Genomic DNA, 20,357 nt, shown 5'->3' on the forward strand with positions numbered 1-20,357 from the left:
TCTCTCTGTCCCCCCCCCCAAAAAATAAATAAACGTTGAAAAAAAAAAAAACATTTAAAATAAAAATACAGGGGTGGGGCGCCTGGGTGGCGCAGTCGGTTAAGCGTCCGACTTCAGCCAGGTCACGATCTCGCGGTCCGTGAGTTCAAGCCCCGCGTCAGGCTCTGGGCTGATGGCTCAGAGCCTGGAGCCTGTTTCCGATTCTGTGTCTCCCTCTCTCTGCCCCTCCCCTGTTCATGCTCTGTCTCTCTCTGTCCCAAAAATAAATAAACGTTGAAAAAAAAATTAAAAAAAAAAAAAAATACAGGGGTGCTTGGGTGGCTCAGTGGGTTGAACATCCAACTCTTGATTTTGGCTCAGGTCAGGGCCTCACTGTTCAAGAGTCTGAGCCCTGCACTGGGCTCTGCGCTAAGAGCGTGGAACCTGTTTGGGATTCTCTCTCTCCCTGTCTCTCTCTGCCCCACCCCTGCTCCCACTCTCTCTCTCAAAATAAATAAGTAAATACTTAAAAAAAAAAAAATGGGTCATGCCATTTTATAGATGAGGGGGGAAAAGGTACAAAAGGAGGTTTATGTAAACCAGTTCCATGATAGAAGCCACAAGTTCTATTTCCTGTCTAAAACATAAGACTGCACAAACAGCTTCATTAAGTAAAGTAACTATTTCAACTTGAAAAGTCTATCTCTGTGGCAATAAAACATCAACATCCATTTAACAAAGGAATTAGGTTCACTGGTCTTTCACCAAAAGCCCTATATTCACCTTTCAGGGAAGTTTATCTCAAGGACAGTAACAGTAATAGGTACTAGTTACACAGTTCTTGCCACATTCCAGGCATTATTCCAAGCACGTGACATATCTTAATTCCTTTAATCCTCACAACTCTATGAGATGGGTACTATCACTCTTCCCAGTGTACAAACAAGGACACTGAAGTAGATAAAGAGAAACAAAGTGCTTAGAAAGACACCAAACCAAGAGACATGACTGAATCAATCTAAAAAGCTATTATCAGAAGCATCAATAAACATGTACCATGCACAGTCAGAAGAACAAGTAATGAGGCAAGAGTCTGAATTAGGGCTTTTCACCAAACATACAATTGAATGTTTGCCCCTGAAATGCTTCTTAATTTTCCTTAGATTATCTCATTTCTAAAACGCTAGTTTAAAAAAAAAAAAAAAAAAGTGGAACTGTAAAAACTTCCTAGAAAACATGAAAAAAAACCTTCAATCTCATCATTAAACTTAGTATCACCACGACTACCCAAGTCAAGTTTTACCTTGATCTTTGCTTCATCAGGTCCCTTTGTGGACTCTTGCACCTTGCTCCCCTGCTTCTCCCTTTGCCTGTAGGTCTTCATAACTCCACATAAAAATGCACTTTTGTTCTAGAACAGGCAAGTAATTCAATGAAAAAGAACCACCAGGAATTGTCGAAAGGTCAAATACATAATTAAATTACAATTTCAAAAGACAAGAATTTTAACAAAATATTTACTCATTAATTCACCCACCAAATATTTGCCGAGAGGCTACTATGTACTGGAGACTGGAGCAGAGGGTAAGAGCCAAGACCTCAGGGAGCTTACCTTCCACACTGGCAAAACAGTCTTCTATTTTGTTCATATTCAAGTGCGTCTGGATTATCTTTGCCAGACATTCCAAAACTATTCTTATCTACATTATTTCCCTCCAAGATAATAAAACAGAATCAGAGAACCCAAAAATGTTTAAGATCGCAGGAATCTAAACATGTAAAAACCTACTAATAACAATGAGCAAACCCTGTTTTTAAAGTAACTTACTGCAAAGTGGGGCGAGACTTTTACTTAACACTTTTGTTTCTGAAAACTCTTTGCCATAAGCAGGTTTTTCTTTTCTTTGGACTAATTTTTTTAAAAGAAGTGGAGGTAGTCACAAACAAAAAAATACCAACTCCCTCAGGAAAAAAGTAATGGTAAAGTAATTTCAGATCATGAGTTGTTCAAAGGCATTTCTAGCAATGGCCTTACCTGAACATGTGATAAGTCACTTTCCTTGAACTGTTGTAGTACAGACAGAGCTCCTTCTTCATTAAATTCCCTGAGAGCATCAATTGCTCTTTCATCAAGATCGACATAAGCTACCAATCCTAAAAATTAAATTGAAAAGGAGTAATGTTACTGCAACAAAAGGGATAATCTAAACTGTGCTATCAATGTTTAATCAAGAATTGTTATATTCGACACTATTACTAACAAACTGCATTTTCACTGAATATGCATACAGGCAGCTATACAAATACAATATACACAGAAAGGTCAAGAGTACAAATATGAAAATAAGAGATAAAATGTCAACAACTTATAAACATAAATTTCAATCCCCACATCCCACAAAAACCCCACAAAAATCCTAACCCCGTTTCCCACTCCCCAAAAGGTTTAAGGTTTGGAAGTTAAATCTGATGCACACACTGTACTACAGATTAAGCATTAATATAACAAACTCTGATTTATGTTAGAGTAGTAAGCATACACTGTATTCCCCAAGGATCAACCTTCAAATTATATGGACTGCTGTAGTCGTTGCTAACCACACAAGAGGTGGGAGGAAAAAAAAAAAAGAAACCATTTTTATTAAATAATTCTTTCCACTCTCCAAAAGGTATCAAAGGCTTTTCCTCCTTAGCACCAAAGAGAAAATGAAATTGATTTGTTTATCTGAGCATCCACTTTGCTGCAATCAGAATGTGGAAAGGCATAATTTTAAACTCTTCTACAAATGCAAGTGCAGCTTGATTAATCAATTCTGAAAGTCATTTAAGGCAATCTTTTGTTCTCTTGATGTGTGTCAAGCTGAGGTTTAAAAGATGCTGTGGCATTCACAACACTGTCAATAATGACTATTTTTTTTCAAATGGCATTAAGGACTTTACTGTGGACTTACAAGTAAACTATACAGAAAATATATTGGCACTGCAATCTATACATATATTAACTGCACACAGAACAACTACTCAATTTATAATATAGTTTCTTAAGTCTGTTAAGTTTGTGTTGTGTTTCTCTCTATGTAAGAATATATTTCAGAATTGATCCAATGTAAAATGGAAATATTTGGCAGATTAAAACCCGAGTCCATATGAACTAACATCAAAAGTGACTCCATTTTGATAAAGCCAAAAAGAACGTTATTCCATACAATAAATATATTTTAAATAAATGTAATGCCATTTGTAAAGTTACTTTAAGAAAATGTTGCCAAGATTTGTTTTAAAAGCTCAAAATGAGCATGCCTAAATAATTGGAGTTTCCTTACTTCCATATTCCATACCACCACCCAAAGCCACAACTCAGGACACCCATCAATCCATTCTGTCAATCCAACCCTACACCCAAACCATCAGCCTCTTATCAATAACAAACACTCTACAAGAGAGCATCTCTGAGCAAATCACTGCCAATTCTCTATGGCAGAATGTCACGGCAAGTTCCTGAGGACTGATTTTCAAATGGAACCATCACCCAGGAGTCATTTTTAGAAAGTCATTTTAATGTCTAAAATTATCCTAAGCTTCTCAGATTTGAAAAAAAAAAAAAAATTTTAAGGACAAAAAAACAGATATTTGTTACTAGAGTACTTAAGACACATTTGTCAGACAATTCAATTCTCTCTCCCAAATCTGGATAGGCACACAAAACACAGAGGAAGAAAGTTTCCATCTATGGCCCCAAAGGGGGAGGACACATTTATTTATGAACAACACTCCCTAAGGGTAAATATTTCTCTCCCTCTTTAAAACTTCAAACCACTTACAACCAACCATATTAAGATATTCATATTTGCTTAAGCACTTATCCATGGGACTTCTAGATTTTTTTTAAAAGCAGCTGTTACAAACCAAACACTTCCAAATTACTGAGAGATGTGGATTTTTGTCTATTAGAAACTTAGACAGGCCACAAACTCTCAAGAAGTCTGACATTTATTATCGTTTCAGACAATACAGTCTCACCAGTCCTCTTATTATGCCACCTAATCAGACCTAAGCTGATTTAACAATCACTTTAAGAAGCTAAAAGTAGAAAAGTAAAAGCAAAATGATGACTGATTTAGATTAAGAAAATGTAAAATTTGGTATGCTGAAACATACATTTTAATTGGTGGTAAATCTAAGACAAATTGATGTACCGTTCTGAAACAACTAAGACTGCATATTCAACACTAAGAAGGCTTCAAAATAATGAAATAAGAATATCAAAGTCAAACCCAATATGCCCTCAATGAAGGGAAAGTAACAAACATTCAGCTCTACATAGATCAGAAACAATAAGTATTATTTAACCTTAAAAAAAAAAATCTATAAAATTCAAAGTGGTTTGCCCTCACTTTCATAACCAGTCAGAAACAAGAAATGCATATTATACCTGTCTGAAATATTTCATCAAGTCTTTCTGCCACCTTCTGTGGGAGGCCTGCCTCTATCAGTGTCTTGTAGTGTTCTGTGTGAGTTACACTGGAAGTATCCATTGGTTCTTCCTCTTCTTTTAACTGTACCGCATTACCATTCACCTGATTAGCCATTTTATTATGCTGCTGGAAAAAATTCAGGAGCTATATTACATTAAGCCAGAAATAACTAGTTTGTAGGACAATGCATGATTTATCTAAACTAATTTGTATACATGCTGCTAATAAACTCTATCAAAATAATATTATATGCCTTTTGTGATGTATCTGACCTAAATTTGCAATAATAATCCTGTAAAACCGTAAAAAATGTACATGGAAGCATCAGATCTTTAAGGAACTTCATGTACACCAGGTTAAAAAAAAGGCTTGAATTTACTAAAGGTAGAATTGCTGATTAACAAAAGCAGCTGTTGTGTCCTCACAAGCATATCAACAAATCACAAAATCCTAAAAAGCCCATCAGCTCTCAATTCTTATACAGTTTTAAAAGTTTGATTTAGAAACAATGAACACCCACAGACCACTTCATCAAAGTTTAGGGACTTTCAAATTATCCTAGTTCTGCTTCAAATCTAGGATAGGTGTGAAATAAATGCTCTGCTGTCTCTAGTTCAACATGCTGGTGGTTTGGGTTTTCTCCGCCTCACTTAAAAAAGAAAAAACACAACTTGACATTAATTTTTTTCTAAAATTAATTTGCTATTTTCCCATTCACAGATTTAAAAGAAAAAATGACCAAGTTTAAAAGCTAAACGATTGTGTTAAGTCCACATAAAATAAAACATGAGCTATAATTGAGGTTGCTTCTTTAAAAAAAAAAAATCATGAGTACGTATTGAATTTTTCATATCAGTAAAATAAAGCTCCAAAAACATATTGAAGAATGGACAGCTAACTTCTTCCAAATAGTTTCAACAAACATTACCTAAATTAGGGTAAACTTAGGTCAGATGTCCCAGATTAACCTACCCAAATTATTTTTTTGTATGTTCAACCTGTATGTAATGCTGAAATGGACCAACTCCCTGAAGAGAGAGATTAGATAATAAAACCATATAAGGCCAGTCTCTACACTGCCTCTAAAAGACAGGGAATTAAAGTGCACTGGTCTGTAGTGAATGTGATGAAGATAATAAGCAGCAGAATAAAGACATTGCAACAAATACTGAAATAAAGGACATGAAGGTGGATCTCAAGAAGAAGCCTACTTTTCTTGATGAACCTCAAGGTACCCCAGTTAGCTAGAAAGAAAATACAAGCTTCCTAAAAAGCACTAAAACCCGCGATAACCACACTTCCAAATTGCTTATCAACCACTGTGCAAATGCAGCAGGTGCAGTTTTCTGACCTATAACAACTTCTTTTCATCTCCAAGTCCACAGATACTTAGTTGACATTAATGAAAAAGGGAGGAAGACCAAGGGGAAGGAGGTAATAGAGAACAGGAAGAGAGGAAAATGCAAAAAGGGTTATTCGGAAAATAAGATAAATATGACTTCTTATGATTACAAACGTTAAGACTTGATAGCCCACTAATGTCTATACAGACGCAGACTCTGGTTAAACTCTGGGTGGAGAAATGTTTCTCAAGGCAAGCCTCAAATTCTGATGAATTGGCAAAAACGAAAACATTCAAAACTGGCACGCTTTTGATCAAGAAACTACTTACAGTGTAAGATGAATACGTTTACTGATTAATACAACCTATTTCTATAAAGATGCACTCTAAAGTCCAAAATCTGCGAACATATAGTTCTGTTTGCCCACGTTCCCCCACCCCCAAATACAACCATTAAGATCATCAGAACTCAAAAGTTCTCAGTATCACAAGACCCTTACAGTATTGCACCTGGGAATTCTATTAGCCACAGAAAAGAAGCAAATTTTTAACAGGAAAGTTCAACGAACATCTGGTAAGGTGGTATTTTTTTTAAGTATGTGTAAAGCAAAAAGACAAGTTGTGTCATTAAGCACAAGACAGAAACATTTATGACCATCATTTCATTGCAAAGGCTCTCCTACAAGTTGATTCTGAAATCGGTTGGAATTTTCAAAAAGTTTGTGAACTTTAACAACAAAAAAAGTAAAATAATCAGATTCCAGAAAATAAAACCTTTCGGACCAAGGAAAAAACCTCTCTCAAGCCAAATACAATGTGCTCATTTAAAAAAAAAAAAAGTCTTTTATGTCATAGATCGTTTAAAACTCTTGTGTCAATTCAACACAATGCCACACAGCCAAACCATATTTCTGGATGCAGCAAATGTACTGTGACTAGAGTCATTTGATAAGCATTTTTGCAAAAAGGAAACATTTAAATAAGATTGTAAAGGGCTGCTGGGAGATTTGGGAAGTCAGCACTTTTTCTGAACATCTCCCTGACTTTTTCTGAACATCTCTGCGCAAATTCTTCATATTAAGAGACGGGCTTTAAAAGGACCAAAGAAATGAAAACTAACGGTCATCTCACGGGCTAGGAGTGTCAAGCCCTTATCCTGCGACTGACTCACGAGACATAAATTCAGCCTCTTGAGGGACAGCAAAAATCTCAAACAGGTCAGCGTGAAAGGACCGAACCTTTCAAGAACCCCTTGGCTTTAAGTTTCATCTTGTGGCAACACGGTTACTGCCGCCTAAGAGAAAGAATCGCCCTTCCAATTTGGTGCGCCTGTGACAGTCTCAGAATCGTGCCTCTCAGACGCCGCTCGAAGCCTAAGTTTCGTGGCCTCTAGTAGTCATTTTTTCCTTCAAATCTCGGCTCGCAGCATGCAGCGTTGGGGAGGGGAGGAAGGCTTCCTACACACATCGGCCCCTGGGCTCCAGCTCGCACAAAAGTTTTCTCCCGGCTCAGGTAACCCCGGGTTTGCATCCCGCCCCCTGCCCACCCCACCTCCTCAGGCCCGTCCCGATCGGTAACACATCCCACTCGTGGCTAGGCCGGCCGAGACGAGAGCGAAGCGGCTCCGGAGTGGGGGGGGGGGGGGGGGGAGACGAAGGGGCCGCGGGAGCCTTAGGCCGCCCGGCCGGCCGCGTGGAGCGGCCGGCGGAGGCGGGAAAAACACGGCCGTCCCCAGCAGGCCGCGCGGAGAGCACCCGGCGAAGCGGACCGCGGGCCGAGGGTTGGAGGGGCGGGGGGAGGATGCGCAAGGGCGAGGAGGCGCCTCGGCGGGGCTAGGCCCTCCGCGGCGCGGCCGGACGAGGCCGAAGCCGCAGCCGCCCCCAGCCCATCCCCACCCCCACCCCGGGGCCTCGGTGCGAAAACGAAACTGGGCCCGAGACGCCGAGCCCGGGATGGGCCCCGTCGGGTCGGATCGGGGCTCCCGGCCCCTCCCCCCACGGGCCGGCGCGAGACTCACCAGGGCAGAGCTGGGGCCGCCGGCCGGGCCCGTGAGAATCAGCGCGAGGCGCTTTGAAAACGACTAGAAATGGCGCGCGCGCCACCCCCTCCCCCCCTCATGGACAGAGACGCGATCCCGGCAGCACGCGGGGTTTCCCGGAACTGCTTCCAGGGACTCCGAGTGGCCGGGCAATCATTTCGCGCGGCGGCCTGAAAGGCAGCCCAGGCGCCCAATAGTAGCGAGAAGCAGCGGCTCACGCAGGGGGACAAGGGAGCCAATCGATGAAGCCATCGGCTGAGCCAATGAGCGAAGTCAGCGCCGCCGGCTGGGGCGCCTCCGGGGCGGGGGCAGGAACACAAAGGGGTCTGTGGTGAAGCCCCGGGTAGAGGCGAGGCTGCGGGGCACCAGGCCCTGAGAAGCCGGGATTCTTCCTTCCTCGTTCGCCGCCGGGGCGAGACCGAAAAGCTAGGCCGCGTGGCCGCCTCCGGAACCCCGCCCCCTGCTGTCCCCGCGGGCCTCGCTCCGCCGCGACCCTCCCGTCCCTTCGCCCGCGCCGAGGCGTCCCTAATCCCTCTCGCGCCGCCGGCGTTCGCCCCAGACACGCCCACCGCCACGCGGTCGGGCCTCCCTCTGGGTCATCTTTTGGGCGATGGTTGGAACGCGGTTTAAGAATGATTTGGCCGGCCGTCTGGCTGTAGAGTTTCACGTAGAAAATCATCCCTCGGATCGGAAAACTGCCCCCTGGCTCCCTTCCACACGTCACTGGGTCAGCTCAGAATGTGAGGGAAATCGCCAAAGTTGGCATGACCCAAGAGCAGTGTCAACTCACACGTGCTGGAACAGGGACCTTTTTTCCCACAGGGTTTGAAGCTCATTTTTTATGAAGTAGTAAGGCAGACATACGCATGCGTGAAGCCAAAAGAGCTGTGCGGGGGGAAAAGAGCTAAGTCCCAAAGGAAGCAAATTCCTGTTATTCCTAAACCTATTTCTTACCCTCCGCCCTTACCGGTTTGTTCCCTATCCTCGCCTTAGTCCAAAGCCTGTCTCCTCCCACAACCTGCCCAGCTCTTCCCTATCCCAACATCCAATACCCTACTCCTCTTAGGGACTGGAGAAGGTCAAGCAGTGGTCTGCAGGATTTCCAGATACACCAGAGGATCAATTAAGTTTCTCAGAACCGACCAGCCCCAAATTAATTATTAAAAACCTATTATGTGGGGGCGCCTGGGTGATCTAAGCGTCTCTTTAAAGGTTTATTTATTTATTTACTGGGGAGCGGGGAGGGGGAGAGAGATCTGGAGACAACAGAATCAGAAGCAGGCTGCAGGCTCTGTTCTGTCAGCAAAGAGCCCCGTGTGGAGCTCTAACTCACCAAATGTGAGATCATGACCTGAGCGGAAGGAAGTCAGACCCTTAAGGAATGAGCTACCCAGGCGCCCCTAAGTGTCTGACTCTTGATTGCGCCTCAGGTACTGATCTCGCCCTTCGTTAGTTCCAGTCGGGCCTCCATCTCTGGAGCAGACAGTTGGAGCCTGCGTGGGAGTCTCTCTCTGCCCCTCCTGTGCTCACCTTCTCTTTCTCTCTCTTTTTCTCTAAATAAATAAACTTTAAAATTAAAAAATAAAAACCTATGCCCAGTACCAAGCTAAATGTCTCAGTGGATCCAAGTTTTGGATTAGTGAAACTTACACAAATGCTGGGATCTTTGTGAGAAGTAACATAAAATGATTTAAAAAAAAAATTGAAAAACACAATCTTGGAAGGGCATGGTAAAAGTGAGGGACCTCAAAGTTGAAACTTTATTAACCTCTTTCTAGCTCAAGGGTTCTTAACCTTTTTAGTGTCCTTTGACAGTCCAATAAGAACTATGGATCTCTTCTAGATTTAAAAATAAAATACATAGCATTACAAAAGAAACTTTATATTGAAACACAATACATTAATATATTTTAAGAACAAACTTGTGATACAGTAGTCTTTACTAACATGAAATATCAAGATCTTGCAGTAGATCAAATAACTACTGAATTTTTTTTAACTTTTTATGTATTTTTTAATGTTTATTTATTTTTGAGAAAGCGAGAGAGAGCACGAGCAGGGGAGGGGCAGAGAGAAGGAGACACAGAATCCGTGGCACGCTCCAGGCTCTGAACTGTCAGCACAGAGCCCAACGCAGGGCTCAAACCTCACACATGATCTCACAGTTTGTGAGATCACGACCTGAGCCGAAGTTGGATGTCCAACCACTGAGCCACCCACACACCCCTTATTTTTTAACTTTTTTAAAGTATTTCTTTTTTTTCTTGTTTTTTTTAATGTTTATTTATTTTTGAGACAGAGACAGAGTGTGAGCGGGGGAAGGACAGAGAGAGTAGGAGACACAGAATCTGAAGCTCATTCCAGGCTCTGAGCTGTCAGTACAGAGCCCGACACAGGACTCGAACTCACAAACCATGAGATCATGACGTGAGCCGAAGTCGGACACTTAACCAACTGAGCCACCCAGGCACCCCTCTTTTTCCCTTCTCTTTAAGTTTTTTATTTTGAGAGAGGGAGAGAGAATCTCAAGCAGGCTCTGTGCTGAGAGCACAGAGTGGGACTAAGACCCGCTCTCACTGATCACCACAAGATCACATAACCTGAGCCCAAACCAAGAGTCAGACGCTTAACCACCTGAGCCACCCAGGCGCTCTAACTACTGAAATTTTAAAGTAGTCATGAGAAGGTATTCAAGAAGTCCATGATAACTATAATGTGATATGAAAATGTCTGTGATTTCTACTGGTGACAGAGTGAAAGATGCTAATTCTACTGTGGTTTGTTGCCCGTATTCACGATGGTGGAAAATGCGAAGTTTTAGTTGGACATTGCTGAAAAGAAAGATAAGATTTCTTTCTGTCCAAGATGAAGGACCATCTGCTTCCATCCAGAGACTCCTTTAGCTCCACTGACCACAGGATAAGAACCCCTGGGCTGAATACTGCAATTAAAGTGATTCCATCACCTGATATTTTCTGGAATAACATTTCAAGTATTTTGGCCATATAGTCCTCATAACTATACTCCACCTTTTCAGACTATGTATCTTGATTTTTTTAGTTTGGAAAATATGGTCATTGGAGTTTTGAATTTCAAAAAAAAAATGTGTGTGTGTGTGTATATGTGTCTGTGAATTTGATATTCCACAAATACGTATTGTATGCCTCTGCAGACAAATCACTGTGTTAAAAGTGGGGGTGCCTGGGTGACTCAATTGGTTAAGTGTCCGACTTGGGCTGTGTGCTGACATCTCAGAGTCTGGAGCCTGCTTCAGATTCTGTGTCTCCCTCTCTCTGTCCCTCCCTCCCCTGCTTGCACTCTCTCCCTCTCAGAAATAAATAAACATTAAAAAAAAAAGTAGGGAATATAAAATGAATGAAACACAATCTCTATCCCCTAAGAGCTTACAAAGCAGGCAAAGCTGACAAAGCAGGCCAGATATATAAATAAACATAATAAAAGTGAGCTGTTAAGGAGCACACCAGCTATATCCCTAATCTTTTGAGATTAGGTAACAGTGCATCCAGGCTGTTTTACAACCCTTACCTGTCACAGACCAGATGTGTGGTCTGAGCTGATATGTTAACGAACGTGCTTTTGCTTCTCAAAACAATTAGAGGGCACCAGAATATTCAAATTGAAGCTTTGACTTTTACTACTTACAAACTAAAGTTAACAGAGAATGTTTAAAATGAACAACCCTCCTTGGGGTGCCTGGGTGCCTCAGTCAGTTAAGTGTCCGACTTCGGCTTGGGTCATGACCTCGTGGTTTGTGGGTTTGAGCCCCGCGTGGGGCTGTGTTGTGACAGCTCAGAGCCTGGAACCTGCTTCGGATTCTGGGTCTCCCTCTCTCTCTGCCCCTCCCCTGCTCGCGCTCTCTCTCTCTCTCTCTCTCTCTCTCTCAAAAATAAATAAACATTAAAAAAATGTTTTTTTTTTTAATGTATCAACCCTTCTTACCGGAACCTTAGATCGATCGTCATGCTTCTCCCTTTTATCCTTCAGACTCCAAACACGATTACATCAATCTACCTTCTTCGAAGTGCCTTCACTTGCCACTAACAGGGACGAGCTATCCCAGGCATAGTTCAAAGGCACAGGCAGGGGAAAGGGAAAAGAAACAATATAGAAAGTAAGAAAGAGGAGAGGAAAAATAGGAAACCAACACCACGTGTAGCCTGTTGTGGAAAGGATATCAGCAAACAATCCCTGCTGACATTAGGTGCCAGGAGTCCTCTACCCAGCATTACCTGAAAACCTCAAACTTCATTTTCTTCATCAAACTTTCTCTCTCCTTTTTCTTTTAAATTATTTTAAGGAGCTTTCCAAAACTGTTACAACCAAGCTGACCAGAACTGAAGGCTGTTTTTCATTTATAGTTCCTAGGATTGTGCTTCTTTTAAGAAATAATATGCAGTGTGGCTGACCTGAAAACAGCTTGTAGTCAGTTCACCCCAAGGCCTTCTTGTATGCCGCCTTTATCATTTCTGTCGCATATTTTTTCTTTTGAAGATTATCCTTGCCCTGGCCTGTTGAATTCTCTCCTAATTCTCAAATTCGTCAAAGCCACTTTATTCATGTTTTTATTTTTTTTTTTAATTTTTTTTCAACGTTTTTTATTTATTTTTGGGACAGAGAGAGACAGAGCATGAACAGAGGAGGGGCAGAGAGAGAGGGAGACACAGAATCGGAAACAGGCTCCAGGCTCCGAGCCATCAGCCCAGAGCCCGACGCGGGGCTCGAACCCACGGACCGCGAGATCGTGACCTGGCTGAAGTCGGACGCTTAACCGACTGCGCCACCCAGGCGCCCCTGTTTTTATTTATTTTTGAAGGAGAGAGAGAGAGAGAGAGACAGAGCATGAGTGGGGGAGGAACAGAGAGAGAGGGAGACACGGAATCTGAAGCAGGCTCAGGCTCTAAGCTGTCAGCACAGAGCCTGACGCGGGGCTCGAACCCACAAACTGTGAGATCATGACCTGAGCTGAAGTCAGGCGCTTAACCAACTGAGCCACCCCCGTCAAAGCCACTTTAAAATGGAAAGCGTATCTCCACCTTAGCTGCAAGACATTTTAAACAACAATCACTCCTACTATAAGTTAAGCTTCTGCTATGTATTGGGTGTTCACACATGCTACTGATGTTCCTTATATGAAAGCTTTAAGAGTAGTATTTTCCTATTTATTGGAGAAAACAAGTCTCAGAAAGGTTAAAACATTTGTGCAAAGCCACACCACTGAAACTCAGTGAGGCCCAGCTCTGTGTGAGTCTAAAGCTACTTCACCAAGCTACTTTTCAGTTAAGGTCTCAGCACTGACAGAGTCTTCGCTTGTAGAGGGTACCTATTTTTACCAGCCAAAATATCATCACTGTCAATCTGATAAGCTAGAGGATACTATTCAGAGTCCGAAGCAAACTGTGATATGGGATAATGGCAACATTTTCCTTACATGGTTTGCAAATTGGCTTCCCAAAGCAATTGGAGCTTGTTCTGAGAAATGACGGCATCTAAGAACAAACGTGTGTCCTCAAAAGGTCTCGACATTGGGAAGCAACAGTTCTCTGGGTAGGTTTGTTAGAAAAGAAAATGACTCATGAAGGGGCGCCTGAGTGGCTCAGTCGGTTAAGCGGCCGACTTCGGCTCAGGTCATGATCTCGCGGTCCGTGAGTTCGAGCCCCGCGTCGGGCTGTGTGCTGACAGCTCAGAGCCTGGAGCCTGTTTCAGATTCTGTGTCTCCCTCTCTCTGACCCTCCCCCATTCATGCTCTGTCTCTGTCTCAAAAATAAATAAACGTTAAAAAAAATTTAAAAAAAAGAAAATGACTCATGAAGACTAAACCTATATGGATTTCATAATACTTATTAACATGTGTTAAGCACATAACCACGTTGTCTCATTTAATGCTCATTTAATGCTCGAAGTATGTGAGGCAAGTACAAAAATGTATCAACTCCCTTTTACCGATGAAAAAACTAAGGCCCACAGGGCGCCTGCATGTCTCAGTTAAGCCTCTGACTCTTGATATTGGCTCAGGTTGTGGTGGTTTCAAGCTCCATGTCAGACTCCGCTCTGCCAGTATGGAGCCTGATTGGGATTCTCTCTCTCCGTCTCTCTCTGCCCCTTGCTTTCTCTCTCAAAATAAATAAACTTAGAAAAAAAAAGGGGGGGGTGCCTGGGTGGCTCAATCGGTTAAGTATCCAACTTCAGCTCAGGTCATGATCTCTCTGTTCATGAGTTCAAGTCCTGTGTCAGGCTCTGTACTGACAGCTCAGAACCTGGAGCTTGGTTCAGATTCTGTCTCCCTCTCTCTCCCCCTCTCCTAATTATCCTCTGTCTCTCAAAAATAGATAAAAACAAACAAAACAATTAAAAAAAAAACAAATTAAAAGAAAAAAAGAAAAGAAAGGAAACTAAGGCCCGAGCTATAGCTGAGACTCAAACTCTGGTGTAACTCCAGATTCTAGTCTCTTAATCATTATGCTACACAGCCAGAAGAGATGAATCAAAACCAATAAAGTTAAACCTCCCTCTTTTTAAGACTTCATATTACCCGGGCACCTGGGTGGCTCAGTTGGTTAAGCAACTGACTTCAGCTCGGGTCAGGATCTCGTGGTTTGTGAGTTGGAGCCCCGCGTTGGGCTCTGTGCTTAAAGCTCAAAGCCTGGGGCCTGCTTTGGATTCTGTGTCTCCCTCTCTCTCTGTCCCTCCCCTGCTGCCCCTCCCCTGCTGCTCCCCCTCTCAAAAATAAATAAACATTAAAAAAAAAAAGCCTTCGTATTCCCAAAGCTTATGTTGGAAGTCTCTGATTTTGAAGTTCTTTTTGTCCTTATTACTTTTTCTCATGAGTTCTCTGTTCTCCTTGAGTTCTGTTGAGGGAATATGGAAAAAGCGAGAAAAGTGAGTGCTCCTTTCTAACCTTCCATTCCTCCACACTCAAGAAAGGCAAGAATCAACTTTCAAGTCTAATTAGGATTGTTACACCCAGTTTAAGAGCGACGAACACGTGGTCTCATGGAAGAATTTGGCATACTTGGCAACAAGATTCCCTGGCAACCCACCACGAGAACCTTGATCCATCTATCCATTGACACTGAACTCTGCAGCCATTTAAAGAGAGAGGCACAGGCGGTGGCGACACCTGCTATCTAAATTCCAGAAATCAAATTCCAGGAGACTATTGAACATAACATTTGGTCCATTGAATTCTAGTTATTTTAAGGCTTCCCTTAAAGGGAAGAAGAGCTATAGTCTGCAAATTGTTCACGGAAGTGTTACTGTAAGCTCTTAACCCAAATCCAGGAGAATTTTAAGATATTCTTACCCATATTCAAGTATACAAGTTAAATACATGGTTACCCAAATCAGATTCAACAGGGACTGTGAATCCTGCTCCTTCAGTTAAACTTACCTATGATTTGATTTTAAAATTCAATAAGACAGTAAGAATTGATTATAAATAGACTATGTGTATGTAACTAAATTCTCATTACCCTTAAATTGAAATATCCTTTAGAAGGAGGAAGTGTTCTCTAATTATCATTAATAATAACAAGACTGTCATACCTTGTACTCACATAGAGTTTTCCCACTTACAAAGGGTTTCAAATACAGTATCTCACTAGACATCTTTGCTATGTTTGGACAGCTTGAAATATGCCCCATCCCTTGGCCCTGTGACTCTCGTCTCCTGATTTTCTGGGCTCTGTAATACTTCTAGGTATTACCTCTAGGTCCTCTCCTCTGCCCATTGTTATCTACTGGTGTTCCCAGGATTCCACCCTTCACACTGTTCTTACGCTCTATCAGGGTCGCCCATTCATATGCGTCCTTTACACTATCATCTCCATACCAGCTATTCCCATTTCTTTATGTACAGCCCCACTTTTGGCCCTGAGTTCTGGACTCACATTTGCAACTACCTGATGGGCATATGACTATATGTTTGGATGCAGTAGGTTCTTCAGACTCAACAGCCAGTCTCTAAAGATGGTTTCCATCTCCCACCTTTTGACCCCTTGCTCAATGAACTCCACCCCCACCAACCTGGTGGTTGTTCCTCTAGTATGCCAACCACTGCCTCACCACTTAACGTTTGCTCTTCAGTAAATTAAGTATTCAGAACACTTCCCCCAGATATTCTGGTGGCTCATTTAGGGCTGTGCTCTAATGTCACCTCTTTAGAGGGGCTTTCCTTGAGCACTCTCCAAAATAGCGGTCCCCTTCACTCTCCTTCCCTTATGTCTGTTTTTCTTGTTATCACCTGATGATATATGTCTTTGTTTATTGTCCATCTCCCCCACCAGCATATAAGTTCTACAAGGGCAGAGTCTTCATCTCATTCAGTCTTATGCCAGGTACCTAAACTGGTACTCAACAAATGTTTGTTAAATGACTTAACTTGTAATCTTCATACCCGTCCCAAACCCCTCCTCTTTCGGTGTTCTGGTTCCATTCATAGTATATTCATCCATCCAACAAATAACTTACCTCAAAAATCTGGATTTCATAGGTTCTGACTCCCCCACGATAAGCCACTTGTGGAAAATTAAAAAAAAAAAATGTTTATTTATTTATTTTGAGAGAGAAATTGGGAGAGAGAATCCCAAGTAGGCTCTACGCTGTCAGCTGGGTGCTTAACTGACAGAGCCACCCAGGCCCATACATTTTTTTAAAGTAAGCTCAATCAAAACCACAATGAGATACCACCTTACACCTATCAGAATGGCTAACATTAACAACTCAGGCAACAACAGATGTTGGTGAGGATGCGGAGAAAGAGGGTCTCTTTTGCGTTGTTTGTGGGAATACAAGCTGGTGTAGCCACTCTGTCAAACAGTACAGAGTTTCCTCAAAAAACTGAAAAGAGAACTACCCTATGACCCAGGAATTGCACTACTAGGCATTTATCCAAGGGATACAGGTGTGCTGTTTCGAAGGGACACACGCACCCCCATGTTTATAGCAGCACTATCAACAATAGCCAAAGTATGGAAAGAGCCCAAATGTCCATCGAAGGATGAATGGATAAAGAGGATGTGGTATGTATATACAATGGAGTATTACTCGGCAATCAGAATGAAATCTTGCCATTTGCAGCTACATGGATGGAACTGGAGGGTATTATGCTAAGTGAAATTAGAGAAAGACAAAAATCATATGACTTCACTCATATGAGGAGTTTAAGAGACAAAACAGATGAACATAAGGGAAGGGAAGCAAAAATAATATAAAAACAGGGAGGGGGACAGAACAGAAGAGACTCATAAATATGGAGACAAACTGAGGGTTACTGGAGGGGTTGTGGGAGGGGGGATGGGCTAAATGGCTAAGGGGCACTAAGGAATCTACTCCCGAAATCATTGTTGCACTATATGCTAACTCATTTGGATGTAAATTTTAAAAAATAAAACATGAAATCAAAAAAAATATAAAGTATGCTCGACACCCAATGTGGGGCTTAAACTCAACAACCCCAAGATCAAGAGTTGCATGCTGTACTGACTGAGGCAGCCAGGCACTCAAGTTTTTTAAGTTTATTTATTTTTTTAAGTAATCTCTATACCCAATGTGGGGCTCGAACTCATGACCCCGAGATCAAGAGTCCAATGCTCTTCCTACTCAGTCAGCCAGGTGCCCCGGAATTTTTTTTTTTTTTTTTGGAAATTTTTGATAGGACAGCTGGAACCAGGACTGAAGAAGAGTACAAATAGAGGCCTGTCCCCTTCTTTCCCTACTCTGTATCTGTCCCGTTCTAGGTGGGCCCTAACATCCACATGCGTGAGGCTACTCAACGTGCAGGTGTAATCTCAGTCTATCCTCCCAAACCTAAGGCCTGGGGGTACACACGTGCAGATTGGTTTACCTTCAAGAACACAAACCTGGGGAAGACACTTGAAAGGGAGCTATTTGGGCAAAGAATTCCAAGATCCTGGATACCTAGAGTTTGTGATCTAGAAAGGGAAGGAGGAGGTATGAGCTCTAGATGGGCACATCCTTAGCCCCATGAGCGAAGGTGCAACTAGAGCAAAGCCAGATCAGGGACCTTTAAAGAGCAGGGCTCAGGGTGGTGGCCCTGCTGCCCTGATCTAATGGCAGTACTACCTAGGCTAAAACTCAAACTCCAGTAGAGTGGATGTAACTAAACAAGAATGAAGTCCAGAAAGCGTGCTTTCTCCCTTCCTTTGCTAAAAAAAACAAAGACTTAAGTGCTATGATTCAAGATACCAATGTGAAGATCTAGAAAAGGAAACCTGGGGTAAAAATCCTATCAGAAAACTGCAGGTGATCAAAATTTAAAACTTTGGTTCTTTGAAAGACACTATTAAGAGCATGAAAGGCAAGGCCAAAGACTGGGAGAAATACTTGTAGGTCATATGTATGATAAAGGACTTGTGTCCAAAACATATAAAGAATTCTGAAAACTCAATAAAAGCAAATGATCTGAAACTTTTCATTAGATTCTCATAGGAATCTGGATTCTTCCTGCAAAAGATTACCCACCATTTATTTGTTTATGTGTTCTGTTTGAAGAATTCAGAGGCTGATCAAATACCAAACTTAGAACAGGGAGCTTAAAATCCTGCCCAAGTTTCCTGTGTTGACAGCCTACCTTGCAACACAGCTCCAAAGTTGCCATAAAGAATCTATTCCTAGAGAGAAGATGACAATGACCCATCAAATACAGGAACCACCAGGGGTGGGTCCCTTTATTATCCCAGCTTTATCTGGGGGACAGGCTGGGAGGTGTCTTTGATAGGTCATATTGGCTCTGGGAGCCTTCTTCATCTTGCAGAAGGCCCCACTAGATATCCAATGACAGAACTTCTAATGTTCTTTGGTGAGTAGCTTGTGTGGTGACAAATTGGAACTGAAGTCACCAGCTCTGCTGAGGGGAATGAAGTTTACACATAATGTCCTCTCTCTTATCCAACAAATATCTGTTGCCTGCCTACTCTATATCTTAAGTCAAACATTTGCTAATAGCTGAAGATACAATAGTGAGCAAGACACAATGACTTCTTCAAGGGTACCAAAGTCTAATGGAGGAGATGAAAAAGTAAGCAGGCAATTATGAAGCAGGGATAAAGTGCTTTGATTGGCACAAACTCATGGAACACAGAAACGGGACACCTGTTCATCTTGTGGGATCAGGAAAGGGTTCTTAGAACAAGTTAGGAATGAGACTTGAAGGACAAGGAGTTGGCCAGGAGTGGAGAGAAAGAGATTCAGCTTGTAGCGTTGATAGCACAGAGAACTGAAGCTGAGGGCAGTGGAGGGTGGCAGAGGCCAGAGCACGATGACCTCCTCAAAAATTACACCAAAAGAGTTTCACCATATGCAAGGGGCGATGGGAAGCATGAGAAGATTTTACACAGAACAGTGGCAAAGAAAGGATTTGCCCTTTAGAAAGATCTAGCTCCAGCTAGGCAGAATAGACCAGAGGGGATTGCAAATGGAAAAGAGATGCATGGGATGCCTGGGTGGCTCAGTCGGTTGAGCGGCTGGCTCTCGATTTCAGCTCAGGTCATGATCTCATGGTTCATGGGTTTGAGCCCTGCATCAGGCTCCATACTGACAGTGCAGAGCCTACTTGGGATTCTCTTTCTCTCCGTCTCCACCCCTCCCTTACTCACGCATGCTCTCTCTCTCAAAAACAAATGGATGAACTGTAAAGAGAGAGAGAGAGAGAGAGAGAGAGAGAGAGAGAGAGAGAGAGACTCATTAGGAGGTGGTTTCAGTAAACAAGATGTGGGTGAGGACACCTGGCTGGTCAGTCAGAGGAGCGTGTGGCTCTTAATCTCAGGGTTGTGAGTTTGAGCCCACATTGGGTGTAGGATTACTTAAAAATAAAATTAAAATTTTTTTTTAAAAAGTCAGCAGGATGTGGCCTGGTGATGGTCTCAATAACTGCAGCTAATATTTCAAGCCCATTATCTCACTTAAATCTTTGCAACTCTAGGAGGTAGATATAATTACCCCCATTTATGGATGGGAAATCCAAGGAACAGAAAATTAATGAACTTGCCTAAGGTTGCATGGTAAGTGGTGAGAAAGCAAGTAGAAAGAGCAAGGTTGGTCATGACTGGATGACTGTTCAACCAGTATTTATTGTTTTGAGGAAGGGGCTGAAAGGAACAGGAGCTGTTGAGTGTGATATCCAAGTTTCCAGCTTGGGTAACTAGGCAATGGCTGAGTTAAATACAGGAGAAAGCAGCTGGGGGGTGGAAGAAAGCGGTAAGGTCAGTTTGGGGTTGATTTTAAGGTGCCTGGTAATTTCCAAACGGGGATGTCCATAAATCAGCTAGGCACAGGGGCTGTTGTGAAATTCAGAGTGGGATTTTGAGGTCATCAGCCTCGGTCTCTCCCTGAAGGAAAAACAAAACCACCTTTGGAGAAGCTGAAAATGATAAAAACTTTGAACACAAAGCATTTAGGAAAACATTAAAAAAGGAGATTAGCTTGAGGCGCCTGAGTGGCTCAGTCGGAAGAGCATGCGACTCTTGATCTTGGGATTGAAGTTTGA

At 42.4% G+C, this 20,357-nt stretch overlaps 1 protein-coding gene across 4 annotated transcripts in view; it reads right to left on the reverse strand.

The window, feature by feature from the left end:
- Positions 1–7,945, reverse strand: part of HNRNPR (heterogeneous nuclear ribonucleoprotein R) — a 33,708-nt gene extending 25,763 nt beyond the window's left edge. For 2 of the 4 annotated variants that reach the window (XM_040464591.1, XM_040464575.1), the window contains exons 1-4: positions 7,814–7,945; positions 4,412–4,580; positions 2,015–2,133; positions 1,283–1,390 (exon numbers count right to left, since the gene is read on the reverse strand). In XM_040464591.1, the coding sequence (XP_040320525.1) occupies positions 1,283–1,390; positions 2,015–2,133; positions 4,412–4,568 (384 nt within the window). In that variant the 5' untranslated portion in view covers positions 4,569–4,580; positions 7,814–7,945. The remainder of the gene's footprint in view (positions 1–1,282; positions 1,391–2,014; positions 2,134–4,411; positions 4,581–7,813) is intronic. The other 2 variants (XM_040464581.1, XM_040464598.1) reach the window with 2 other exon arrangements.
- Between the last annotated feature and the right edge of the window lie 12,412 nt (positions 7,946–20,357).

This window comes from Herpailurus yagouaroundi, unplaced genomic scaffold, assembly GCF_014898765.1.
Source record: "Herpailurus yagouaroundi ecotype Mexico unplaced genomic scaffold, PumYag 77, whole genome shotgun sequence".
Lineage (NCBI taxonomy): Eukaryota > Metazoa > Chordata > Mammalia > Carnivora > Felidae > Herpailurus > Herpailurus yagouaroundi.